This window comes from Canis lupus, chromosome 27, assembly GCF_011100685.1.
Source record: "Canis lupus familiaris isolate Mischka breed German Shepherd chromosome 27, alternate assembly UU_Cfam_GSD_1.0, whole genome shotgun sequence".
Classification (NCBI taxonomy): domain Eukaryota; kingdom Metazoa; phylum Chordata; class Mammalia; order Carnivora; family Canidae; genus Canis; species Canis lupus.
Window position 1 is genome coordinate 8,231,599 of NC_049248.1, and position 27,419 is coordinate 8,259,017.

Below are 27,419 nucleotides of genomic sequence, written 5' to 3' on the forward strand. Positions count from 1 at the left end.
AGTTTGGGCCAGTCATTTAACCTCTCTGTGTCTCGGGTTTCTCTTCTGCAAAACGGGGAGAATTATAGCTGCTATAATGAAGTTATTGCGAGGATGAAATAAATTGATATTTGAAAAATTCTTAGAACAATGCCCGGAACACAGTAAATGTAGTCTATATCTAAAAATTGGAGGACTTTAACCTGTTAAACTTGAGTTAATCAAACATTAAAGAATAATTAGAATTAAACATTAAAATGTGAGGTGAAATTTTCGTTTTATTATTTTTATGAACAGAATAAGAATTTAAAGTTGAACCTAGTACTTTTAAGTCTAGAACTTCAATAAATTGAGTGTTAAACACCCAAATAGCTTTATTAGTTCTTCCTTAGCCCCTGAATCCCTCTTGGGCCAGGTTCTGTGCAGAATTCTATGGCCTGGGAGACAAAGCTCTCTGGGACTTATGAACACGGCTTCTCTAAGACTGAGAGGCAGTGTTGCATAATGGTTAGGTATTTGGAGTTACGTCCGGATTGAATTTTGACTTCCTAGCTGTGTGATTTTGGGTAAGACTCATCTGCAAAGTGGGGCTCGTAATACCTATTTCATAGGGGGTATTATGAAGATTAAAAGCACTAGAGCCCATAAAATATTTAGTGTAATGCCTGGGTTTTAGTAAGCATTAGATAAACATCAGTTATAATCATTATTATCATCTCCTAGGAGGCAGGCACTTCATGAGTTATTGATAATCAGTTACTAAACTCCTAGCAGAGCAGGTGGCTATGTGTGTGGTATGGTTTGAATGGTACTGGGAAGTCCTTTCTGGTTGCCTGGACTTTCTAAAATTCTACTATATCATATGCTTTCAGTTAGACATTGCCCTCTTCAGGGATCCTTTATGCTTTACAGAGAGCATCCCTTCCTCTCTGGCATGGTTTAGTTTATTAGGTACTAGGTACCAGGTATTTTCTTTACAGTGGCAGTCTGAGAACAGTCAACATGCAAGGGCTGGGATTTATGTTCTCCAGGGTACACGGGCAGTGGGGGGGCGGGGTTCTGAAAGATGGTGAAAAGGTAAGAAGAGGAGAAATTCTGCACAATTTTCAGGTCTGGCCTGTCATTCTGTTCTCCTGCGGTGTCAGAGCAGCTTCTTTACTTTCCCTGGGAGGAGTTTACAGAACCAAGCTCCTCTGATCCCCTGGGGCCTCCACCTTAGAAATGTGCCGGACAATAGGAAACAAGCCTGGCCCAGGGCGCCACCTGCTGTCTGTCTTCCCTCCTGCACCCTGGGCTGGGAGAGCGCTTCTGTCTTGGTACTAACCCATCCTTGCTCAATTACCAGCAGCCCTGAGCACCTTCTGCCCTTCTTGGTGGCACCAGGTCTCCCTTGGTCTGGGAGTCAGGTAAGGTATCAGGGTTTACGCCCTTGAAGTCTGACATCAGAGCCAATGGCTGTGGCAGATGGTGGGGCCTGAGGCTTATTCTGTGATTAAAAATCATTTCTTGCACCATGTCTGTGCTTTCCCAGTCTGGAGCAGTGGGAATATGACCACCATAATGACCCTGACCAGTGGGGAGAGAGGAAGGAGAGGAGACTAGTGATTCACTGTGCACCTTCCCTGTATGTTACCAGCTTGAGAGGACTCAGGATGCGTCGTCGTATCCTATTTTAGTCTCCGGAATTTGTCATCATCCAGCGCTATATTCCCCACCACGCAGAAGCGGCAGAGGGATTGGGGGCAGGCCTCTGTCTCCAAGGAGACTGTGACGATGTCCCGCTTGGGGCAGTTTGGAAGTGGACATCACTAGGAGGCTGAGGAAGGCCTTGGATTTGACCCCTGCAACACCTGTGTTAGGGCCTTCCTCTTACCTGCTTCAGGGCTTAGGAAGACTAGCCGCCAGCCCCTTTATAGGAGGGGAAACTGAGGCCCAGAAAGGGCAGGGAATCCCCTTGGGTCACAATGTGCCGCCGAGTAAGAGTCAGCTGAATCCAGGATCACGGTCCCGCGGATCTCCCCCCAAAGCTCAGGCAGCCCCTCCTAGCTCCATCCTTCTTTGAGCTTCCCAGCAAACCAGTCCCAGTGCGGGCGAGCCTTTGTAGCGCTCTCGGGGTCGCCGCTCCAAGACTTCGCCTTTAAGGCGCTCTTCCCCTTTAAGGTTCACGGCTCCAACCGTCACGCGGCGCCGCAGCCTTGAGGCCCCGCCCCTACAAACAGCTTCCCGCAGGGCAGCGTAGGCTGCGCGGCCGCCACGGCCCCTTTAAGCCCGAGCCCCGCCCCTGGCTCCCCGCCCCTCCCTCCCCTCCCCTCCCCCCTCAGCCCGCACCAGGTGCCCCGGCGGGTCGTGCGGCGCGGCGCGGCGCGCGACGGTGAGCGCCGGGTCCCGAGGGGGCGCGAGGACGCGTTCCGGGTCTTCCTCCGGCCCGGCCTGGTCCTCGCGGGGCCCGGGGGCGGAGCTGGAGCTGCGTCTGGGGCGGGGGAAATGGGTGGTCCGGAGCGCAGGAGGGGTGGGCCGCGACCCGCCGAATGGGGGAGGGGCTCAGGTGACTTGTGGTGGGGAAGGAATGGCTCCCCGCGGAGCTCGCCGGCGGCGGGCCTGGGGGCCGTGGGCTTGCGCGCTGGCGGCCTTACCACTCTTCTTCGCGCGCGCAGTGCCCCGGTACGGCCCGACTGTGGGATCCTGCTCCTCAGCCCCCTGGGGTCCAGGCCCCCGTGTGGGGGGCGGCTGCCGACCGGCCCGGCCGCCGGAGACCGCAGTCGTGGAGGCCGCCCGAGAGGCCCGGGCTGAAAGCCGAGGCCTTTGAGGGGGCGGCAGCAGGGCACCGGCCCCGTCTCGGATCCCTGGCTGAGGTGGGGGCCGTAGCAAAAGGCACAGCGGTGGAGGGTGGCGAGTGGCTCACAACCTGGGACCGACGTCTGCCCGCCTCCCCCGGCCTGATACGGGCTGAGTTGTGGGTTGGAGGAGGACCTGGCAGCGGGACCTCAGTTCCAAACCTTCTCTGCCCATCAGTGAGCTGGCGGTCACCATGGCAATGCGGGAGCTGGTGGAGGCCGAATGCGGGGGTGCCAACCCGCTGATGAAGCTGGCCGGGCATTTCACCCAGGACAAGGCCCTCCGGCAGGAGGGGTTGAGGCCTGGCCCTTGGCCCCCAGGAGCCCCGGCCTCTGAGGCGGTGAGTGTTCCCGAGGTGGAAAACTCAGGTCGTGGCTCCGGATGGAGGGGCCCCATGGACAGACAGTTTGGGATAACTGCCTTCTCTGCTGGGTCGCAAATAGGAGTAGCTATCACGACTAGTGAGTGTTCACTCAACACGGTGCTAAGCATTGTGCATCTTTATACAGATCAAGGCAGTCATTTTACAGGTGAAGAAGCGGGGGCTCAGGGAAGTTCTGTGACTTGCCCAAGGTCACTCTAGACGCTAGAGGCATTTTAACCTCTGCCGAGCGGGGTTGTGTGTGTGGACTTCATCACTGTACCCTATTGCCTCCCTTTCTTTTCTGTCTTAGGTCTCTAAGCCTTTGGGAGTAGCGTCTGAAGATGAGGTAAACGTGCCAGTCTGTTCAGTGCCCTTTTTCTTTTGCCCATCGTGTTTTTACTTTAAACCTGGCTCACCTATATTTCACCCTTTGGGCCTTCTTGACCAAGTGAGATTTGCCTTATTTCTTCTGCTTGTTTTTTTTTTTTTTTTTTTTTTTTTTTATGTATTATTTGAGTATTTCCAATTTGTAGTTTCTGGGTTTCTCTTTCCTTGTGTTTGACGTTATAGTCCCTCATTCACCGGGCCCTGTCTCTTGCTGAGTTCTTTTATCATCTTTCTTCTGGCAGTTGGTGGCCGAATTTCTCCAGGACCAGAATGCACCACTTGTATCCCGTGCCCCTCAGACCTTCAAGATGGATGACCTCCTGGCAGAGATGCAGGAGATTGAACAGTCAAACTTCCGCCAGGCACCCCAGAGAGGTGGGTCCAGAGTCTGGTGGGGGGGGATCACCATTTTCCATGCAAGTAAGACTGAGGGGGTTCCATATCTGGATGCTTCTGGCATTGAGGAACTGAGCTGCAGAAGGAGACAAAAGGGGCACAGTGTTTTCATGTGCACTCAGGATTCCTGAGGCATGATGCATAGAATGATATGCATTTCTTTTTTTTCTTTTTTCTTAGTTCTCTTTCTTTCTCTTAAGCTCCTGGTGTGGCTGACTTGGCCTTGTCTGAGAACTGGGCCCAGGAGTTTCTTGCTGCTGGAGATGCTGTGGATGTAACTCAGGATTATAATGAGACTGACTGGTCCCAAGAATTCATATCTGAAGTAACAGGTAAGGATGGTCATGGGTAAACCTAAAAGTGGTTCATAGTGGGGCAGAGTTCTGTTCTGTTCCCCCAGTTCATCTTAGGATATAGACTGACTTCAGCTTCTATGACTTTCCTGGACTCTTGATTCATTTCTCTAGGGCACTGAGCCTGATCTCCCTTAGGTGATAATAGGGAGTTATTGAAACTTACATGAAATGGGACTGAATTGGAACTCAGTAAGAGATTTTGGAGAGTATATGTATCTCTTTGTGTCTCTCTATGTAAAGAGAGAATAGGAGAGAGAACCCTTTGTTATCTGGAACTTTATTACTGTAGTTTGGTGGTGAAGACCCACAGATTGGATGGATGGCAGTATTGCCCAGGAAGAAATACTAAGCACAGCCCGTGGGATTCTGGCATTAAGTCATCTTAAACAGAGTTGAGGCCTTGGAAAGTGGAATTGTGTTCAAGGGCCTGACATATAAGGTTTTAGAGGGCAAAGACCATATCCTGATGACAGTAATAAATATAACAATAGCTAATATGTACTTATCATATTCTAGGCTTTGTATTAATTGGTTTCAATGTATTATCTGTTCGATCTTCATCAGAACTCTTGAGGTAGTTACTGTTTTTATTCCTAGCATATAAATAAGAAAAGAGGCTTTGAGATGAAGTGATTTGCCCAAGGTGATACAGTTTTGTAAGAGGTGGAGTTGGGACTTGACTCTGGCTTTGAATGATTCCAGACCCTGTGGGCTGAACCATGGTGCTCTTCTGCCAGGCCTGCACCCTAAGTTTTTCAGGGTCCCAGCCTAGTTCTCCATCTTTGAGAGTGTCCATGCTCGTTATATCCCTTGGGGTTGATTCTTCTGCCTCAAGCCTGTCTGATTAAAGGCATGGGGAAGGGCATTCTTTTTAGCTTTCCTCTTCCTCATTGTTTTCAAGGAGAAGCATTTGTTAGTTTTTTTTTCCAATTTAAGAAATTCAGAATGATAAGAGATACAAATGGAGAAAGTTACAAAGATTCTAGACTCTCAGGGCATTCCCATCTTCCTAGTTCTTAAACATCCCTGAGATCTTTTTTTTTTTTTTTTTCATTCCTGAGATCATTAATGACACCTAATTGTTTTCTCCCTCCATCGTTTTTATTTTCTAAAAATAGAGCTTTCTGTCTTTAGGAAAAAACCCCAAATCTAACAACAATCCATCTTTAATAAAAGCTGTTGGTCTCTTTAATCATGACTCCCTTTCCCACCCTTACATTGGAGTTTAAGGTAGAACAATAGGTATTCTTGGTTTCATTAATAGTACTTTGCCCTTTATAATCTCCAATTCGTTTGGTCTTCACAGTTACACACAGTTACACACAGTTACACTACACTTACCTTGTATATATTCCTCCTCCACTTTATAGATGAGGAAACAGAAAGGTTAAATACTTTGTTCAAAGTCATTCAGTAACAGAGATAACATTCAAACTCCTCTTTCTGAGTCTAGACTCCATACCTAGAGCTGTTACCCTATCATTGACAATCTTCTTCCGGGAATTGCCTCAAGTGAAAATCTGAGTTGTAACAAACCCCCTCATCAGACTTAAGCTTTTCATACAAACCTCATACTTAAGTTATCTGTTATCCTAGAGAGACTTCTCTTGTAATGTGTGGGTATCTGTCATTTTTGGTAACTCAGAAAAGAAAGTCATTGCTACTATAAACATTGCGATTGATGAGATTTTTGTTATAATTACTGGAATTGCTTGCAACCAGTGAAACCTTCCTTAACCTGTAAGTGAAAAACAACTTTAGGAAAATGTGTTGGACCTGACTTGTTAAGTCCTCTTTGGGAGATTTCTTCTGTTTTATACATTCTTTTGGGACTGTGCCTGCTTCTGCTTCATGGAGGCAGGGAGATGGAAAGCTGGAAAGGGAAGTTGAGCTATTTGAGGTCTGCCTTCATAAAAATGCCAGTTTCACTAGTATATTGCTTTGTAGGTAGTGGACATTCAGTATTTATTGAACAAATGAATTGATACCTGGGAAAAAGCTAAAGAAAATTAATTTTCTGGTAATTCATTTTTTGTTATCTTCATAACATTTGTGGCTGATATTATATTGCTGATATAAGTTACGTATTGCTTTATGGATAAGTAGACTTCAAGATGAAAGGAGGTTGTATTCTTTAAATCCTTATTATTTTCAAATCCCTATTGTTAAGGTTCAAGACTCAAGTTTATGACATTTTTTTTTTTAAAGATTTTATTTATTTATTCATGAGAGACAGAGAGGCAGAGACATAGGCAGAGGGAGAAGCGGGCTCCTCGCAGGGAGACTGTCATGGGTGGGACTCAGTCCAGACCCCAGGATCATGCCCTGAGTTGAAGGCAGACGCTCAACTGCTGAGCCAGCCAGGCATCCCAAGATTCAAGTTTAAAAGAAATCTTGATGTTCGTTTTTTTCTGGTTTTAATGTCTTATTTGGAAATCATAGTTTTACTGGAAGTTGCCAAAAAATGTAGAGGAAAGTTCTGGTATCTTTCACTCTGGTTTCCCCAGTGATAGTATTTTGCATAACTGTTAGTTGTGTACAGTATCAAAATCACGCAATTGCCATTGGTACAATCCACAGAGTTTATTAACTTGCACCAGTTTTACATGCCTTTGTGTGTGTTTGTTTTGGTTTTATGCAGTTTTATTGCGTGTATAAATTTGTGTAATTACCACCGCAGTCGATTTACAGAATTATTCCATTACCACATGAAGCTAATTTTTGAGTCTGCTGTATTTCGTGGTGCAATCCACCCCCAACCCTGCCCCTAAATCTTCTGGGCCAACTAATTCTCCATCTTGTGACTCATCTGTGGGGATGGGATACATCTTTAAGGGGTTTTGAATTTAGACAGTCTCAGCTAACATGGTGTGTGAGTTCCTGTGCTAATCATGAGAAATAAACCTGCGCTTTCACAGGGAAGGTGGTAGGCAGCAGTAGCAGGTGATGAGTGCGACAGATCCCCCCCCCCCCCCCCCCATGGCGGTGGAAGAGGCTGTGGAAGAAAAAGGAGTAACAGTCGCATTGTGATGTTTTCTGCTTTCATTATGGGTTTGCTGTGAGTGGTGATAATAATAGCTAACATATGTTACCTTGTGCTTTACATATGCATCATCTCACTTGGTCTTTACAACAATCCCTATGAGATAGTTATTATTATCTATTTTTAGATAAGGAAATGGAACCTTAAGGCTAAGTACCTTGCACAATGAATAAGTAATGGCTGGGATTTGAGTGCCTGGTAGGCTGATCTAGAACCTACATTATTTGCCTCTGAATTTAGCAAACTCAGAAACATTTATGGATAAGGGTGGGAAGTTCTGAGTTTTTGACTTTGGAGCTTGGGCTAGTTGTGCCTAGGTGGAAGAACACTCAATGAGAAACTAAGGTGAACATTCTGAATTGGATATTTGGTATCTAGGTTTTTGGTTCTAACTCTACTAATTTGCATGACCTGGCATAGTCCCTTCCCCTCTCTAGGCCTTAAATCCTTCAATCTCAGATATCCAGGTGGATCTGATTTTCTGTAAGAATTTCTCAAAAAATAATGTGAAGGCCAAATAGAATTCTTTTGGTCATTTCATTTTGACTCCTTTGTTGGAGCAGGTTCCCAATGCCCGAAGATTCTGAGTCTTATGGCTAATATGGTCAAATACCAAATTATGGCTATTTGAGGATGACTTTTCATGTCTCTGGGACTTTTTTTCTAACCTGCCTCATGTTTTTCTTAAAGCCCAAATGCTTTTTGTTTTTTCTATTGCTTCTTGTCCTTAAAAGGAGCACTTCACATAAACAGTATTCTCTATAATTTGAGGAGCACTTGTGGCCAGAATATGCTTCTGCAAAATCCTCTAGTTGAGAGTAAGGAGTGAGTGGAGAGTAAGGAGGAAGGGTGGCTAGTTTTCAACAGAATAGGACAAAGGGACCGGGAGGCATTGTAAAGTCTACTTAAGTATTAAGTATCTCCTTATTAGGTCTCGACTCTTGAGCCAACAGTCTAGTTGGGGCAAAGGAAAGAGAAATGTTGCCTGTAAGAACTAGTGAGGGAATCTGGATAAAAAAGTTGAGAGGCCTTGAAATTAAAAGATTGTATGATAAAAATCATCAACATATTTATTTATAATTAGGTGTATTTTGAGAGTCTGGATCCTTTTTTTTTTTTGGTTTTCAGGTTTTGACTTTACTTTTTCAGATGTTCAGATTATTTTGTTAAAATTGTTCACACAAAGTCTCAGTTAAATAGAATAGATAACTCTGTTACATATTTGATACTGTTACATGTTTAATACATATGTAATACTGAGGCCATGAATCTGCCTTCTCAGTGTTAAAAGTAATGACAGATCTTTAAACTGAGAACAAAGATAAGATGACCATTTCAGTGTTGATGTGGAAAGGTATGGATGCTGAGCAGAAGGAAAGCATACTGCAGGCTCTTGCCTTTTCTGTATTTACTCATTTTCTAGTGCCTCTTTGAATAATGTTGTAATGCTTTTGTTTTAGTTTAGTTTTTCTTCCTGGCCCCAGAATAATACAGGACAAAGTTCTGGGGGTTGAGAAAGAAGAGTTCAGTGCCCTCATTTGATCTATCACATTCGTATGTTTATTATAATGTTGCAGTGGCACTCCTTGTCACTAGAGCTTCTGAGACAATTCCTAGAATTACACTTAAAAACGTAGCTCTCGGGACTCCTGGGTGGCTCAGCGATGGCTCTGCCTTTGGCTCAGGTCATGATCCTGGGGTCTTGAGATCGAGTCCCACATTGGGCTCCCTCTAGGGAGCCTGCTTCTCCCTCTGTCTGTGTCTCTGCCTCTGTCTCCATGTGTCTGTCATGAAAATAAAAACAAACAAAAAAAACATAGCTCTCAAAATGAATCAGAAGTGACAAGTCAGACTAGTGGCTCTTCCTGGGGGAGGGGCAGTCTCAGGGAGCCTGTGAGAGAGCTATAAACCTTCTGTGCCTTAAAAAAAAAAAAAAAAAAAACCTTCTGTGCCTTGATCTGGGTGATGATCTGAGTGTATTCATGTGTAGGAGTTAATAAAGCAGCATACTTACATTTGGTACACTGTATGTACTTTCATCTTTGCATGTTACATCTCAATTAAAAAAAATGGAACAGGCATCCAATGGGAGGAGTGGACCAAAGTATTTTTAAATTCTAGCCCAGCATTCTGCTTCTCAGATTCTCTAGGTAGTTATATTAAGATGAAATATGAGGCTTGTTTTCTTGGGAGAGGCTGAAGTCTGTCGATGGAGAACGGACCAGAGGTTTGGTTAAGGAGCAGAGTCTCTTCTGTGCTCCCTTAGCTCCTTACAGTTGCCTGTAAGACCTTGGAGGAAGGTCGAGGCCCTAAGTGCCTGCAATTTCTTACTGAGAATACTCTGGCACTTCATGCAAAAGGTTGGTCTGTACTCCTTTCCTGAGTCTCCTCATTTGTTCTCTTATTTCTAACTCCGTAAACTTCCACCCCAGGCCCCTTGGGAGTGGCTTGCATATCGAGAATTCAGTAGTGTTTTGGTTTGATCAGGAGTCTCTGAGGGATTTAGTAGGATCTCATCTGCTTTGGCTTGGGTAAGAGGGTCAGTTGAGTATGTGTAGTACTCTCCTTTTCTCTGATCCCTCACTTAGCCCTGTGTGATTTCTCTCCCTCTGCTCCTTGTAGATCCTTTGTCTGTGTCCCCTGCCCGCTGGGCGGAGGAATATCTGGAACAGTCAGAGGAGAAGCTGTGGCTAGGAGAGCCTGAGGGAACAGCTGCCACTGATCGCTGGTGAGTCCATTCAGCTACTTCTTCCTGGATGGATCCCTGCGAAAGGAGTACTAGAGAGTTTTCCCAGCTTCCCTCACCACTCTCCATTCACATTCTCAAATCCACTTGCAGTCCCCTCATTTTCTATGTTAAGGTTCCCACTTATATTATTACCCCTAGAAATTTATGTCTCAAATATAATCAAGTCAAGAATCCTAAGTATCCTAACCAGAAGTTTGTAACTTTGCTTTGTGCAAAAGGCATTACCCTATTCCCTCTTTACTTTGGAGGCTGCTACTGTATTCTTTCTCTCTACAAATGTATTTGGGAATGGAAAGGAGAAAAGAATGTAGCACTAGCTACATTAGCGACTACTAGTACACTTTGCCACTTCTGTCCAAAGTGTCCTTTTTAAATGTAAATTGGAATTTGTAGGTCCTCAACAAGAGAATAGTGTCACCACCCTTCTCCCCTCCACTTCCCCTCAGAACTGTAATTGCCATGGACTGGGAGTAGGGAATAGCATGGGGAAGGTGGTGGCAGATTAGTGTGTGGAACTAGTTTGTCCTCACATGTTCCAGGTATGATGAATATCATCCTGAGGAGGATCTGCAGCACACAGCCAGTGACTTTGTGGCCAAGGTGGATGACCCCAAATTGGCTAACTCTGAGGTGAGCCACATCGCACTGCTGCTTTGCTTAGCAGAGGTGGTCTTGGAAGTCAGGAGTCTAGCTTCTGGAGAACAGAGACTTAGGATCCTGTCTCTTCCCTCCAACATTTTTTCCCCTCATTTCCTTGGATACTAACCCTTTCACTTTTCTGTGTCTTCTCAAATCTTTAAAGTCAGAAATCCCTTTCTTTTTGCTTTTGACATTTTTCAGGGTCTTTAGCAAATCTTGTCTACAGCTAGAGATGGACAGGGGGAGGGGTAAGTGCAGGCTTCTTTTGGGCATGGTTGAGAGTGCACACCTGGGAGTCCTCTTCCAAGTGGCCTATGTGTGTCTCTATGCCCCAGTTCCTGAAATTCGTGCGGCAGATTGGCGAGGGGCAGGTGTCCCTGGAGTCCGGTGCAGGGTCGGGCCGAGCTCAGGCAGAACAGTGGGCAGCAGAGTTTATTCAGCAGCAGGTAGGACATTGTCACTTTCCAGTCCCAATTCAGAGCCGCCTGGTGCCCCATGCCTTGGGTTCAGTGTTCAATGGTCCCAGATGGGGAAGGGATTTTATTGCCAGCTTGTCTTAGTAGTATCTAGGTCTTAAGTGGGTGGGAAAGAGATCCTGAGAATGTTCTCAGAAGTGTCCAAGTTGCTGGTGTTCAGTGGGTGTTCAGTCAGTAGAATGTTGGTGGTGGTATGACCATCCTTCTTTGTCACAGGGTACATCAGAGGCCTGGGTTGACCAGTTCACAAGACCAGTAAACACAGCTGCCCTTGATATGGAGTTTGAACGAGCCAAGTCAGCTATAGAGGTGAGAGCAGATAGCATAGGAGCAGACACTTCAAGGGAACACATTCCATTGGAGAGTTGGTGTTTTAACATCACAGATGATGAACATTGTATGCCATAGTGTTCCTGGACCCTCTATGTCAGAACTTCTTGGAGCAGGGTGGGTAACTATCAAAAATGCAAATCCCAGGGCATTGCCTCACACTGTGGAATTAGACTCTGGGGATAGGATCTAGGAATCTGCATTTAAAAAAGCTCTTCAGAGGTTCTTGGATGCATTGAAATTTAAGAATTACTGCCTTAGGGAATCCATCCTAATGGTGCTGAAGGTAGGGTGGGGTACTTATGATGGATCTCCTTTTTCTACCTGCCTTCCCTTCCTTACAGTCTGATGTCGATTTCTGGGACAAGTTGCAGGCAGAGTTGGAGGAGATGGCGAAACGGGATGCTGAGGCTCACCCCTGGCTTTCTGACTATGATGACCTCACGTCTGCTTCCTACGATAAGGTAAGAACTCGGTTCTCAGGGGATCCCTGGGTGGCTCAGTGGTTCAGTGCCTGCCTTTGGCCCAGGGCGTGATCCTGGAGTCCCGGGATCGAGTGCCGCGTCGGGCTCCCGGAATGGAGCCTGCTTCTCCCTCTGCCTGTGTCTCTGCCTCTCTCTCTCTCTCTATCATGAATAAATAAATAACATCTAAAAAAAAATCAAAAACAAAAAACTCGGTTCTCAGATTGTAGGCTTTCCTTGTTTTGTTTTTTGTTGTTTCTTTTCTAATCCTGAATTTGGGAAGTACTTACTTTCAAATAATTACTTCCTTGAGCCCCTTCCTGTGAAAGGAAGTCTGAATCATTCCCTGTCATACTCTTCTTTAGTAATTGAAGTTATGCTTTATTCTTAGGACATAAAGATTAATAATAATAGACCATCCTTGTCAACGCTAAGACAATGACATAATACCTGTGCAGAGATTTGCCTATGATGCATTCAGAGCACAGTGAAGGAGCTCTGCTTTGAAGGTTGATTGAGAACATTTTTACCCCTAGGTGGCTCAGTCAGTTAAGCATCTGCCTTCTGGCTCAGGTCTTGATCCCAGGGTCCTGGGACTGAGTGCTCCAGGACCTCCCCTCCACTCCCCCTTCCCTCTGCTTATATGTGTGTGTTCCCTCTCTCTTTCTCTCTCACTTGTACTCTTTCCCTCTCAAATAAGAAGAAAAAGAATCTTTCAAAAAAAGTAAGGCTAGCATTTGAAAGCCAATGAAAAACTTAGTACAGGGAAAAATAAGATTTTGTTTACAGTTGCAGTCTGATTTTTTATGAGCTATACTGTTAAGTAATAGAAAACAGCTTCCGTCTTGGACCCTTCACTACATTTTGCCACAATAAGAGTTTCTTCTATAGAATTCTGAGGAGGAAGAACTGAAGGAAATACCTGAAGATAATACATTTATTAATTTGTTTTAGCAGTTTGATAGTTGCATAGGTTTCATCAACTTACAAATGGCAAATTATAAATTTGAGATAAAAATTTCTATGCTTTTGATAAACATAGATATAGTACTGATGTTGTGTATGAGTAGCATTTTTTACTCTCGTGTTAATGACTTGTTAGGTGGAATAAAATTTTTTTGAATAAAGTTTTAATTCAAAACTTAAAAATAATGTTTTTAGATTTTTAAACCCTATTTGATATCATTAATTCATTGAGATATTGCAGATTTAGGATGAGGAACATTTGCATTAATGTTCCACAGAAATGTGCTATACTTCGTTACTAATAATGAAAAATTCAGATTTTATCTGGCTTATGCTATTACTGAATTATTTGTCAATAGTGCTCTTTTTGTTTTTAAATCTGAATCTGACTCTGATTGTCATATAAATTCATGGATCTCTGAAAATACTATTTTTTACTGGATGGTCCTTAAATTTTCAAGATAACATGTCTATCTCAAGCAGATGTTATATCCTTTAGGATAAAGGAGAAGTTTCTGTGATGGGACAGACTTATTTTTTTTTATTTTTAAAGATTTTATTTATTTATTCATGAGTGACACAGAGAGAGAGGGTGGGGGGCAGAGACAAAGGCAGAGAGAGAAACAGGCTCCACACAGGGAGCCCGTTGTGGGACTCCAGGATCACGCCCTGGGCCAAAGGCAGGTACTAAACTGTTGAGCCACTCAGGGATCCCGATGGGACAGACTCTTAATAGTGATCCTCTTTTTGCAGTGTGGTCCTGTGAGATTTCAAAGTAGACCAGACAGTGAATCAGACTTAATGACTGGCTCAGACTTGACTTTTTAGGTTGCAACAATAATCATAAGCTCATGTGACTGTTGAAGCTTCCTCTGGGCAAGTTCTTTGGTCTGGTGAAGCTTCCTCCAACATATTTTTTTTCCCATTTCTGCAAATACTCTAATTGTGAAAAATTCCTCTCTGGTCAGCAATTGATAAAACTTCAAGGAGGCTAGACAACATGGATGAGAAGGCACTTAGCCCTTGTGATTGCAACCTGATGGCGTTGATTTGTTATAGTGTCTTTTGAGGATAATACTTCTTTTATAAAAAATATTTTATGCTTTTTGAATATAAGACTTGGGTGAATATTCTCATTTTCTGCTCTCAATAGATTTGAGGCAGAAATTAATTTTTTTAGGAAATTGTGTTATAGGTGACAGTGATCTCTGTTTTCTATAGGGTGGCTTAAAACACAGATCGATGATAGACAGTAGTTGAGGTTGAATGTGGAGGGATTTATTTTGTGGAAACTGATAGTCTGGGGGGGAGGTGGTGTCAGCAAACTATAGCCTGCAAGTAAGTCTGGCTTGCCACCTATTTTTGCCTAGCCTGTGAGCGGATAGTTTTTTGAACATTTTTAAATGGTTGAAATAAATGAAAAGTAGTATTTTGTGAAATGTGCAAATTACATAAAATTCAAGTTTCAGTGTCTGTAAGTAAAGTTTTATTGGAAGATAGACATGTTTGTGCGCTTACCTGTCTGTGGCTCCTTTCTCTCCCCAACAGTGGAGTTGATTGGTTGTGACAAAATATTTATTATCTGGCCCTTTTCAGAAAAGGCTTGCTGATTCCTGGTGTAAGGTCATTTTCTACCTTCTAAGTTTTCATATTGTACAGAGATATCCCAAGAACATTACTTGTTCTCAACATAAATGTACTTTCTTTTTAAAAAGATTTTATGTATTTATTCATGAGAGACAGAGAGGGAGAGGGAGAGAGAGAGAGAGAGAGAGAGAGAGAGAGGCAGAGACACAGGCAGAGGGAGAAGCTGGCTCTCTGCAGGAGACCGATGTGGGACTTAATCTTGGACCCTGAGATCATGCCCTGAGCCAAAGGCAGACGCTCAACCGCTGAGCCACCCAGGCATCCCAATGAATATACTTTTAGTACATTTATTTCTAATCCATTTCCTATAATATTTCTTGCTTCTTAGAAGATTTCCATTGTAATTATTTTTGTTTGTCACAAATAATTTGTGTCTGATGACTTATCATGGTTTAGAACTTAGCTGGTAAGATTTAAGTGTTTCCAGTTCTTTAACAGTTCCACAGTAATAGTGAAAAAGGCCTTGCTCAGGTCTTTATTATGTATGGTTTCATTCTTATGTGTCCTTAGCTACATTTAGATGGGTTCTGCCTGGTATTTTGCATCTTGTTTTCATCCTGGTATATTGTTCTGTGATGGTAACTATTTACTCCCCAAAAGGAACATTTTATTTGCTTGTACCAAGTCATGAGTCTTACTAGTGACCCATTTTATCTTATTACCTCTTTGTCTAATGTGAAATACCAGTAGATGAAGCTTTGCACGCAGCATTGTAATTCTTTCCTTAACTGAGAAATCCTCAGCTAGACGAAAAGTATCTTTCTGAAGCATTTTCTGCCATTAGGCGTTTGGGATCTTTGATTTACTATCAGATACAGATTAATATTAGTAACATTTAAAAATGAAATTAGGGAACAACTAAAATTTTCAAAGGGTTTGAGCACACAGTGTTATCCAGTCAATGTACACAATAATTCTATGAGCTAGGCATTTGAATGGTATGGCCTCTGACTACAAATTGCATTTCTATTATTCATTTTCACACTGTTGCAGGAAAACAAGAAATGCCCTTTGAATAGCTAAGGAGAGCCTATATCATTAGTATACGTGGATCCTGTAAGAAATGTGTTCTGTCCAGTGGTGAGAATCAAGGATGTGGAAATACAGGCCTTTAAGGACTTCCTAAAATTAACTTATTCCCAGGATGGATCAGAGTTTGTAGACTTGCTTAGCTTTGAACAGGAGGTAGAAGCATGAGCATGATGCTGAATGGTTTTATTGTAGTCTTAGATGATCTCCTTTCTAGGATGGAAAATTTGGCAGCATTTAATTCAGACACCTTTTTGGAGGCCCTCAACTTCTTCACCTCTGTCTTGGTTGTCCTCTCCCTTCCTGCTGCTTTGTGCTCTTTCTTAGACAGGTTTTCATTTGGCTTTCTTAGACAGGTTTTCACTTGGCTTTCTTAGGTTTTCACTTGGCTTTCTTTCCCTCTAGGGGTACCAGTTTGAGGAGGAGAACCCCCTGCGTGACCACCCCCAGCCTTTTGAGGAAGGACTCCGGAGACTTCAGGAGGGGGACCTGCCAAATGCTGTGCTGCTTTTTGAAGCAGCTGTACAACAGGATCCTAAGCACATGGAAGTGAGTGACTCATTATTCTGACTTCATGTTAGAGACTACTTCCATCAGTTTTGAAGAAGCCCCACAGAGTAGTACAGATGGATGAGGGCCTGGGTGATGGTCTTGGGTGGAGGAGATTAAGAATGAGATGGTGAGTGGGGGAAGCCAGAGGATGGGAGGACGAAAAGGTGAATATAGGAGTAATGGAATCTGTCACCTTCTCCCTAGGCTTGGCAGTATCTGGGTACCACCCAGGCAGAGAATGAACAAGAACTATTAGCCATCAGTGCCCTGCGGAAGTGAGTACATTAAGAGGGGGGAATGAGATGGTTCTAGAACTCTACAAATAGCCTTTAGAATGATAGGATTCCAGATCCATATCCTTGTCTTCTTTCTGATCACTAACAAGTGTTTTCTTATGGTGAAAATGTAAGGTTTAGAGTGAATTGGAGATACCTGGTTCCATTCTTTCATCAGTTTTTAATTTTATATGTGGGACTCTCACCGGTTCCTTGGCTGCTAAAGCATTCCTCTTCTCATATCTATATATTTTTTTTCAATAACTCATCATGTACAGGATTCCTCTGTATCTTAATCTGAGGGAGTTGGCAGGTGAGGCCATCATGACTCTGCATTCCGTTACTACATTCCAGTGTCACTGTTTATACCAGCTCTGCCCACCTCTGTCCAAATAGGTGTCTGGAGCTAAAGCCAGATAACCGGACAGCACTGATGGCACTGGCTGTGAGCTTCACCAATGAGTCCCTGCAGCGACAGGCCTGCGAAACCCTGCGAGACTGGCTGCGCTACACACCGGCCTATGCCCATCTGGTCGTGCGTGGTGAAGAAGGGGCTGGGGGGCCAGGACAGGGCCCCAGCAAGCGCATCCTTGGGTCTCTGTTGTCAGAGTGAGTGAAGGATTCCTGGGATGACAGATGGTAACCTGAGTCCCAGTGGGAGGAGGGGCCTTGATTTTGGAAGCTTGAATGAATCGAGAGTCACGGGTCTAAGAGTGGGATGGGAAACCCAGGAAATACTTGAAGGAGGTCTGCATTCTACGGTGCCATGCTGGAATGAAGCAAAAAAATGTTTCTAAAGTAGAATTTGAGAGTAGGAGGATGATTGATTGATTGATTGATGAATCTTGGGGATATGAGTGACTAAGGAATTATTTTGGAAGGGTAGGAATATAGACACATCCATCCACCTTTTTTTGTGTTTTTTTTTTTTTTTTTTTTTTTCCCTACTTATCCAGCTCCCTATTTCTTGAAGTGAAAGAGCTCTTCCTGGCTGCTGTGCGTCTAGACCCTACATCCATTGACCCTGATGTGCAGTGTGGCTTGGGAGTCCTTTTCAACCTGAGTGGGGAGTATGACAAGGCAGTAGACTGTTTCACAGCTGCCCTCAGTGTTCGACCCAATGTGAGCCTCTGGGGAGGAATAGAATAGACATGACTGCATCTTATTGAAGAATCATTTGTTGGGACTTTCAGAATCATGGGAGCTTTTGTTCCATATACTGATTGCCTTGGGAGAATTGGGCAAAGGTGGCTGGGAGTACAGGGTCATCTGGACGTCCGGGAGTCTACATGAGATAAGAGCAGTTACACTGTGTCACTCAATGAACTATGGAGGAGAAGGGAAGGGGTAGTAACATGGACTAGCTAAACAAAATGGTGACATGAGGAGGAATGGGCAGAATTGGATCTGAGCCTTGCTCTTGTCTCTAATCCTTCTCCATCCCTCTTCCAGGACTATTTGCTGTGGAATAAGCTAGGGGCCACCCTGGCCAACGGAAACCAGAGTGAAGAAGCAGTAGCTGCATACCGTCGGGCCCTAGAGCTACAGCCTGGCTATATACGGTCCCGCTATAACCTGGGCATCAGCTGCATCAACCTTGGAGCTCACCGGTGAGAGCATCTATTGAAGAATTGAGTGAACTCTTTCTTCCTGCCTTTGACCCTGCCTCCTCATTTTCTGATCCTCTAGTTGGCTAACCAGCCCCAGCTTTCTCTCCATGCCAGCTGACCTGCCTCCCTCCAGTAATGTTCTGCTCACCAGCTCTCATTCTTCTTTCCTATAGGGAGGCCGTGGAACACTTTTTGGAGGCCCTGAACATGCAAAGGAAAAGCCGGGGCCCTAGGGGAGAAGGGGGCGCCATGTCGGAGAATATCTGGAGCACTCTGCGTTTGGCATTGTCTATGTTAGGCCAGAGTGATGCCTATGGAGCAGCTGATGCCCGGGATTTGCCGACCCTCCTAGCTATGTTTGGCCTGCCCCAGTGACAGTGGGACGGGCTGCCTTGTGAGTGTCTGCTTGGAGGGGTCCCTGCTCTAGATGTGACTCCCTCTCCCCAAATGGGCCTACCAAGGGGGTGGGCTGATGACCACAAGCGGTGTGGCCTCTCAGGAGCTGCCTCAACGTAGGGGGAGGTAGTCTGTGTTCTTCCTACATGACTGTGGGAAACTGAGCTGTATTGTCTCTGAGTCCCTTGGTAATTCAAGGGTTGTACATCCAGCTACAGATCTCTCTGCTCATCATGCCTGCCCTTTCTTGGTGCTGCTTTTTTGGGTAGGACCCAAAGATATAGGGTAACTTTTGTCATCAGCTGCCATTTCTGATAGGGTCTACTACATTTGTAATGTCTGTCCTTTCCCCCACTTAATGGGAACTGATAATCGTACAGCTTTCTTGGGCAGTTGTGTGCAGCAGGTTCTTCTGCTGTGCACCTCTGTGATGACCGTACCTGGGATGGGGTGTCAGGAGTTGGCCTATTGATTGAAGTGTTGCTTTGGCTCAGCAGAGCTGAGTTTTCATAGGGATGCTCATAGTTCTGTTGCTCCTAGACCTCTCCTGGCTGTGGTTCAGATTCTCTGGCACTCAGTAATGCTGGCAGCATCACTGAGAGGTCCTCAGGAGTTGCTGGTGGCATTTGTACAGAGAATGTTTGGGGGGGTAAGAGGATGGCTTATTTGTGGAATGAACCTAGAAAGGACCACATGGGATCAGATGAAGAGCTCTGTTTGGGGCCTTTGGTGGGAGAACAGAGCAGAGAGCTGAAGGGTGTGGTGAGCACAGCAAGCTCTCCTTTTAGAAAGGCCTGCGAGTAGGAATTGAGCTAGCTCTTTTAGAAAGTTAGTTCAGAAATGACAGTCTTGCCAAATTCCTAGTGAAGAAGCAGTTCAGTGTTACCATATGCCTCTTGTACTTCTTGAAATGTTTCTAGGGGACAGCATTGAAAAACCCCCTTCCCCCATGTCTCCTCTACAAGTGAAGATTGAGGGAGCAGCTTTGATTCTTCTCAACTGTCCCCTGCATGGGGAGATACACTAACCCCCAGAAATGACCGCTAAGCCTCTTGCCTTGTCTTCAGTAGCTAATGATCAGAGAGATTTTTTTTTTAAATTACCATGATCCCAAGGTTCCATCCTGAAATTTATTTTTCTTTGTATGAATATGTGTAAATGATTTAAAAATAAAACTGTATGAATAAAGTTTGTATGAAGAATAAATGGAACTGACATGGGTGTGAGTTCTACTGCCAGACATGAAGTGGGTATGGGAGGTAGGTTGGTGCTACCAATTACTCATACCAATTTGGACGATTGGTATTTAACAGTTTTTCTCTTCTCTGTCTCTCAAATTCTCATTGGTGTATTGATTACTTATCCATCCATCCTGTAATATTGAGCACTTAATATATGCCATTACTGTGAATAAGATGGAAAAGGTCCTTGCATTCATGGGACTTAGAGTTTAGCAGGAGAGACCACTGGTTAACAATCATGTATTTTTTCATATTTGTGATAATACTATAAAGGGAAATATGGGGTGTGATATAATTGGTATTGTTTTCATTCTCAATTGCATGACAAGATTTTGATAGTTTTTCCAATGCTTATACTTTCTAAAGGTTTTCATCTGGCTCTCCCTGGTTTTATTCAGAACTGTATCAAGAGCCATGTAAAGATGGGTGTTGATTCTGGGGATTTTTTTTTTTTTTTTTTTTGAGAGCGAGAGAGTGAGAGACAAAGAGGGAGCACAAGCAGGAGGGACGAGCAGAGGGAGAGAGACGATCTTAAGCAGACTCCATGCTAAGTGTGGAGCCTGACATGTGGCTTGATGTCACAACCCTGAGATCATGACCTGAGCCAAAATCAAGAGGTGGATGCTTAACCAACTGAGCCACAGGGTGCCCCTATTCTGGGGAAAAATTTTAAAACATAAAAAGTATTTATATTTGGAGATAAATGTCCACAGCCATGTTAGAATGGAATAAAAAAAATGTCTAAAAGAGAATTGGTTCAGTAAATTATCCAGGCAGTGAAATGTTATTTAGATATTTAATTCTATTTATGGAACAATTTCCAATGACAATAAATGCAACATAATGAGAAAGAAAAGGTTAGAAAACTATTTACAGGTTATCTGAAAAACATGCATTGAAAAGAGACTAGGAAACTATCCCATTATGCTGAAAGTATGATCATGAATGATTTTTTTTTTTTTTTAATGAATGATTCTTCTCTTGCTTTGTCATACTTCTCTGAAGTTGTCAGTTTTTCTTCGTGCATGGGTAATACTTTCATAGAAAAACCCAACAAAACACCATGGAGGGGAAAGGAGGGGCATCTGTTGTGGCCACCTGGGTGATCTCAGGACAGCTGATATCCTGGTCTCTGAAGGGCAGGCAGGCAAAGCCATAGGCCTGGCAGCAACTTTTATAATATTGTAGATACAAGGAAAAACTCCTGGCTTGAAAGTCCATCTAGCTTCCGATTTAACTGAAGTCTCCAGGTTTACTTGCTTTGCCTGCCTTTGGAGGCATGAAGGTGTCCAAGAGGATGCTCTTCCTGCATGGCCAGGGCTAAGGCAGCTCTTGAACCTAAATCAAATCCAGCCAGTGGTTATTGAGTGCCTATCATTGCCAGATGCTGTTCAGGCACCAGGGATACAATTCACAAGGCAGACAAGATCCCTGTTCTCATGGCTTACCTACTACTGGACTGAGAGAATATACAAGTTAATAAGAAAATACCAGTTTTATGTGCCATGAAGAAAACAAAATGGAGAAAGTAAAGGGGAAGGCTTGTGGGGCAATGCTGTGTGGTCAGGAAAGGCGCTTCCCATGAGGTAATCTGAGTGTTTGGGAGGAGCCAGTGCCATGGTGGAAGCATGGCCCAGGTCCCAGGGGGCAAATATTGATGGCTGTGATCTGAGGTTTGTAAAAGAGCTTAAGTGCAGCCCAACAGAAAGGAGGCTGCAGCATAGAGCAAAAGAGCAGTAGCAGGAGAGAGGGTAGATGGGTGGTCAGGAGCCTGGCAGGAAGGCTATTTTCCATTATGGTGAGGAGTCTGAATTTTATTCGAAGTTCCTGAGGAAATCACTGTAGAGTTTAAACAGAAAAGCGTTGTGATGTAATTTCGTTTTAAAAGACCATTCTGGCTGCAGAGTAAAGAATGGATCATGGTGTAGGAGGCTGGGGTGGCTTGGAGCTGAAGCTGGCAGACCAGTTGGGCCGCTAAGCCCACTGAGAGATGTTGGTGGCTTAGTCTAAGGTGGAGACGGGGTGCAAGGGGGAGTGGATGGATGGATAGCATGCAGATGGAGGAAGTTATACAAATTTAGTATGTATTTTGTAGGTACAACTGTAGGACTTGCTGCTGGATTGGATGGACTTAGAGGGTGAGGGAAAGAGATAAAGGATGACTCCTAGGTTTTGGGCCTAAGCACTGACAAGAACGGTGATGCTCTTCACTGAGAAGGGGAAACAGTGGGGGGAGCAGGATTGGGAAGGCAAATGTGAAACTCTATACTGAACACATTAGATTGGAGATCAAGATCAACAAAAATAGATATCAAGTAGATAAAGTGGATATATAAGTCTCAGGGAGAGAAGTCAGGGCTAGATGCATAAATTTGAGTCTTGTTTATATAGACAGCATTTAAAGCCACGGGACTGGACAAGTTTGCCTAAAGGGAGAATGTAAACAAGGGGGGTCGATGGCTACAGGAGGCACCTATGCATGCAGGATCCCTTGAAGCAGCTGTTTGTTCTGCATTATACAAATCTGTTAGGGGTGATCTTGTTAAAACACAAAAACAAAGACATGGAGATCTATAACTTTAAAGAAACAGTTTAACTTTTAATCCAAATTTTGCTATTTCCAGAGAGAAATGTAACTCCAGATGATCTGTGTGTTCATTTCAGTAGGACCAGGGCATTCTCCCTCTGTAGGTAAACTGATAGGGGCTGAAGGATTAAAAGCCTTCTTGGTGAGTGAGGAAAATTATTTGAGCTAATGGCCTCAGAGCCTTGTTGCTGATGCGCCAACTCCACAATCTTGCCAAGTAAGGCGACAAGCATGGGAGGCCAGGCACCCTCCACTTTAACTAGAGTTTGCATGGGCATTAAGGGCCTCTATGAGGTTACTGTATATTTTCTTTCTTTTTTAATTAAAAAAATACTTTTAATTTTTAATTTAAATTTAAAACATTTTAGAGCAGTTTTAGGTCAACAAAATTGATAGGAAGGTGCAGAGATTTCCCACATGCCTTCTGCTCCCCGACAGGCATAGCCTGCCCCATTAACTGTATCACCCACCAGTGTGGGACTTTTTTTTTTTTTTCTTTTTTACCAAGGATGAACTTATGTTGACACATCTAATAACCCAAAGTCCATAGTTTACCTTAGGGTTCACTCTTTGTATTATACATTCTATGGGTTAGGATAAATGCATAATGACTATATCCATCATTGTTGTATTATACAGAGTATTTTCACTGTGCTAAAAATTCTCTGTTCTCTGCCCATTTATGTTACACCCCCGCCCCAGAGCTGACCTTTTAATTGTCTCCATAATTCTGTCTTTTCCAGAATGTCATACAGTTGGATAGTTGGAATCATACCATATGCAGTCTTTTCAGATAGGCTTCTTTCACTTAGCAATATGCAGTTAAGGTTCTTCATGTCTTCTTTATACTTTATGGCTTGATAGGTCTTTCTCTCTCTCTTGGGGATAGGTCTTTCTCTCTCTCTCTTTTTTTAAGTGCTGAACAATGTATCCATTCACTACTGAAGTGCATCTTGGTTGCTCCCAAGATTTGTCAATTACGAATAAAGCTGCTATAAACATTCATGTGCAGGGTTTGGATGGACAAAGTTTTCATGATCTTTGGGTAAATACCAAGTAGCATGATTACTGAATTGTATGGCAAAAGTGTGTTATAAGGAACTTCCAAACGGGCTTCCATAGAGGCTCTAACCATTTTACATTCCCACCAGCAGCAAGTGATAGTTCCTGTTGCTCTACATCCTCACTGGCATTTGAGGTTGTCAGTGTCTCAAATTTCGGCCATTGTAATAGGTGTGTGGTGGTATCTCATTGTTTTAACTGGCATCTCCCCAATGACAGGTGATGTGTAGCACCTTTTTGTATGCTTATTTGCCATCTGTATATCTTTTTGGGTGAGGTGTCCTCTCTGCTTTCTTGGCTGCGGTCTCTCTTCCTAATGATTTTATCTTTAGACACTTATCTTTTTAGACATTATTTTTAAGTAATGGGGCCTATACCCCATTACTATACCCAGCGTGGGGCTTTTTTTTTTTTTTTTTAGAAGCCCTGAAGAGTTTACTGACACTGATTAAAGCTGGTGTGCCCCTCTCAGCTGCTGGGCCCGTTGTGGGTTCAAGTATCCACAACCTGTCCATGCTTGGGCAGGCATCATGGTGCGGGAGGAGGTAGCAGCCCCGACAGAATCTCGGGAGGTCAGGGCCCAGCCCAGTGCATGAGAGCTGCCATGACCGCTGCTTTCTCCTCGGGAACCAGCCAGTGCCAGAAACACATCTCAGACCCGGGATCAAGAGTTGCATGCTCTACCAACTGAGCCAGTCAAGTGCTCCTAAGCACTTACTTTAAAAATGTAAGTTTTAGGTTATTCTTTCTGCCTAGGAATGATTAAATTCCGTCTTTGTACTTAGAGTCCTTACTTGGCAGATTTCTACTTGGCAACTCCCTCTCTTTTCTCTCAGCAGAGATCCTGGAAGGTCATTAGGAAAACACTGTATGAATATTCTCACTTGCCCCCTATAAGTTCATCTCCACTCGCATCTGTGAGGTCCTTCCTCCTGCCCTACTACATTTCAGGGTAACAACTATCATCCTCCTCTTCAAGGATAACCGCTTATTCTGGTTTTCAACTTTCGGTCTTGGCAGAATTGCTTACCTGTGCTTTATCTCTAATTTCTCCCTCCCAACTGGCCCTTTCCCTTCGTTAAGTAATGACGCTCAACTATTTCCCATCCTAAATAAAATAAAAATCTAACTGATCCACTGATCACTCAAACAAACGAAATAACCCTTTCTCAGCATGGACCCACCCCTGCTAGTGTCTTCCTCGTTTCTCATAGCCAAGCTTCTTCAGGGAGTTGGTCACACTTGCTGCCTCCAGGTCCATTCCATTCATGTCCTTCTCTACTCTTTCCTGCACTCACCACAACCACTGAAATGCTTTGCTCAGGTCACCAGTGACTTACATTTATTGTCAAAGCTAATGGACATATCTGATCTTATTTGACCTAACTGTGGCATTTGATCCCAAGGCAACACTGCCACACCTGGTTGTGCAGGTGGTCCACTGCACAATTCTTGGAGGCACCATAAATGTCCATGTGGTCCACTGCTAGCCAGTGTTGTGCAGTGCACAATCTATATGACTGTACTCAGTGGCTTACATTGATGATGATTCTTTCTTTTAAATCCTCTCCCTTTTCTCTATTTATTTTTCTCTTCTAAGAGTCTATTTTTTTTTAAGATTTTATTTACTTATTCATGAGAGAGAGGCAGAGACAGGAGAAGCAGGCTCCATGCAAGAAGCCCGATATGGGGCTTGATCCCAGGACCCCAGGATCATGCCCTGAGCTGAAGGCAGAAGTTCAACCACTGAGCCACCCAGGCGTCCCAGATTCTACTTCTTTTCAGTCTCCTTTATGGTTTCTATGTCTGTCTGCTCCTTGAATGTTCTTTACCTGCTTTTCTGGCTTTATAGGATTCTTTGTTGGCTTCATCTACCCCTCTGGCTATAACTATCATTTAAATGTCAATGATAGGGGATCCCTGGGTGGCGCAGGGGTTTGGTGCCTGCCTTTGGCCCAGGGCGCGATCCTGGAGACCCGGGATCGAATCCCACGTCGGGCTCCCGGAGCATGGAGCCTGCTTCTCCCTCTGCCTGTGTTTCTGCCTCTCTCTCTCTCTCTCTCTCTCTCTCTCTCTGTGACTATCACAAATAAATAAAAATAAAAAAAATAAATGTCAATGATAATTTAACCTAGATCTCATCCTGGGCCTTAGATACACTGTACACTTATATTCTATCTCCTCCATTTGGACGTCCCCCAGCTACCTTACATCCAATACTTTTGGAATTTTCTTCCAAAAATTGTTCCTCATATTGTACACTCCTAGGGATGTCATGGGAGAAAACAGTGAGTGAATCTGGATGACTATTTTCCTGTAATATTTCTTCAGTCACCCAGTCCCACAGTGTCTCCCTCCTCAATATGGCTCACAAGGGTTCTTTGGTTTCTGTATTTTTGCTATTACTTTTGTTTATGAGCATATCATGTCTCTTGGATTACTGTTATAGCTTTGTGTTTGTGTGTGTAAGTTTCTCATTTCATTTGTTTACAACACTTTATCACTAAAACAAATGTTTGTCCCTCCCTCCCTCCCTCCCTCCCTCCTATTTATTTATTTATTTATTTATTTATTTATTTATTTATTTATAGTAGGGAGCAAGAGGGGCAGAGGGGGAGAGAGAGAATTCCAAGCAGGCTCCACGCCCTGAACAGAGCCAATGCAGAGCTTGATGTGGGACTTGATCCCATGACCCTGAGATCATGACCTGAGCTGAAATCAAGTGTTGAGTGCTCAAGTACCTGAGGCAACCAGCCACCCCAAGTGTACTTTCTTAGGATATGCTGTCTCTTAACTTCTGACTTCTCACAGTTGTGCATGACCTAGAAGTTTAATCGATGCTTGTTGAAAGACCTGAATACATACCCCATACTGGTAATGTGGGCTGAGTGAGAATTAGGAAATTCCAAAGGAGTCAAACACATATGGAGATAAATGTTATGATCCACTGGAGAAGTTGAATTGAAATCCTTGGTCACTGTGCCTTCCCCACTGTGCCTCAGTCAAGAGAACATATCCCGAGTCAAGGCTATGGGACAGATACTTTTCTGGAGGGTTCTGCTAAAGGAGATACACTTTTAAAATTTTTATTATTTTTTATTTTTCTAGAGAGAGACAGTGAGTGTGTGTGAGCAGGGTGTGGAGAGGAGGAGCAGTGGGAGAGGGAGAGAGAGAAACCCAAGCAGACTCTACACTCAGTGCAGAGCCCAACATGGGGTTCAATCCCAGCCAGGCTCCTGAGATCATGATCTGAGCTGAAACCAAGAGTCAACTTAACTGACTGAGCCACCCAGGTACCCCTAAAGGAGAGACTCTTAAGGGTATATTCTCTTTTAGAACAAAGCCATGGAGTGAGTGAGCCAGAGACCTTATTCAGCTGCTTTTTTTTTTTTCTACAGATTTTATTTATTTGATAGAGAAAGAGAATGAGAGAGGAAACAAGCATGGAGAGAGGGAGCAAAAGAGGGAGAAGCAGACACCCCGCTGAGCAGGGAGCCAGACGTAGGGCTTGATCCCAGGACTCTGGGATCATGACCTGAGCCAAAGGTAGAGGCTTAAGTGAGCCATCCAGGTGCCCCAGCTGCTTTTGTTATAGAAGGGAGAACACAGCTCCTGGATTGGGACCTCTGCAGGGAATGGGAAATGTGTCTTGCACAGAGACTCTTTAGTGCCAGGGGTTGGGTGTCAGCAGTTGTGCAGTATGCGAAAGAGCTCTTTGCAAGCTGCAGCTTGGCAAGAGAGGTTATAAGCATATAGTGAGGGGCCCCTGACACTCTGTGTCATAGGAGAGAAGCACAATACAGTGACAGTGGCACGGAACCACACTGACTATGAGCAGTGATTGACTTGACCACTAGTAGCACTGCAGAGGCCACTGTATCTGGATGAACTGTTTTCTGGTGCCTGGGGTGCTGCACTAGTGTTGGTCCTACTTTCACTTACACAGGGTGGGGAGGAGGAGAGTATTGGGGCGTTGAACTCAACCATAGCCCATGGCCAAATGATAAAGAGAATTAGAAGAGAACCTCAGCACCGC

At 44.1% G+C, this 27,419-nt stretch overlaps 1 protein-coding gene across 7 annotated transcripts; it reads left to right on the top strand.

The window, feature by feature from the left end:
- The first annotated feature begins 2,282 nt into the window (after positions 1 to 2,282).
- On the top strand, positions 2,283 to 19,704 carry PEX5 (peroxisomal biogenesis factor 5). Of its 7 annotated transcripts, none has more exons than XM_038576673.1 (16): positions 2,283 to 2,350; positions 2,992 to 3,154; positions 3,489 to 3,524; positions 3,808 to 3,940; positions 4,162 to 4,293; positions 9,983 to 10,088; positions 10,649 to 10,739; positions 11,084 to 11,194; positions 11,441 to 11,533; positions 11,899 to 12,018; positions 16,066 to 16,209; positions 16,417 to 16,487; positions 16,884 to 17,096; positions 17,444 to 17,609; positions 17,940 to 18,097; positions 18,271 to 19,704. In XM_038576673.1, the coding sequence occupies exons 2-16, from the start codon at positions 3,008 to 3,010 to the stop codon at positions 18,470 to 18,472; spliced, it is 1,923 nt and encodes a 640-aa protein (XP_038432601.1). In that variant the 5' UTR covers positions 2,283 to 2,350; positions 2,992 to 3,007; the 3' UTR covers positions 18,473 to 19,704. The 7 variants fall into 7 exon arrangements, with proteins under 7 accessions (XP_038432601.1, XP_038432600.1, XP_038432604.1 ...); XM_038576672.1 differs by lacking the exon at positions 2,283 to 2,350 and adding an exon at positions 2,618 to 2,640 and having other exon boundaries at positions 11,923 to 12,018; XM_038576671.1 differs by lacking the exon at positions 2,283 to 2,350 and adding an exon at positions 2,619 to 2,640.
- The last annotated feature ends 7,715 nt before the right edge of the window (positions 19,705 to 27,419 follow it).

Coding starts and splice junctions, on each gene's coding strand:
- PEX5 (XM_038576673.1), top strand. CDS start 3,008: ATGGCAATGCGGGAGCTGGTGGAGGCCGAATGCGGGGGTGCCAACCCG. Junction 3,155..3,488: donor GAGCCCCGGCCTCTGAGGCG/GTGAGTGTTCCC, acceptor TTTCTGTCTTAG/GTCTCTAAGCCTTTGGGAGT. Junction 3,525..3,807: donor GAGTAGCGTCTGAAGATGAG/GTAAACGTGCCA, acceptor TTCTTCTGGCAG/TTGGTGGCCGAATTTCTCCA.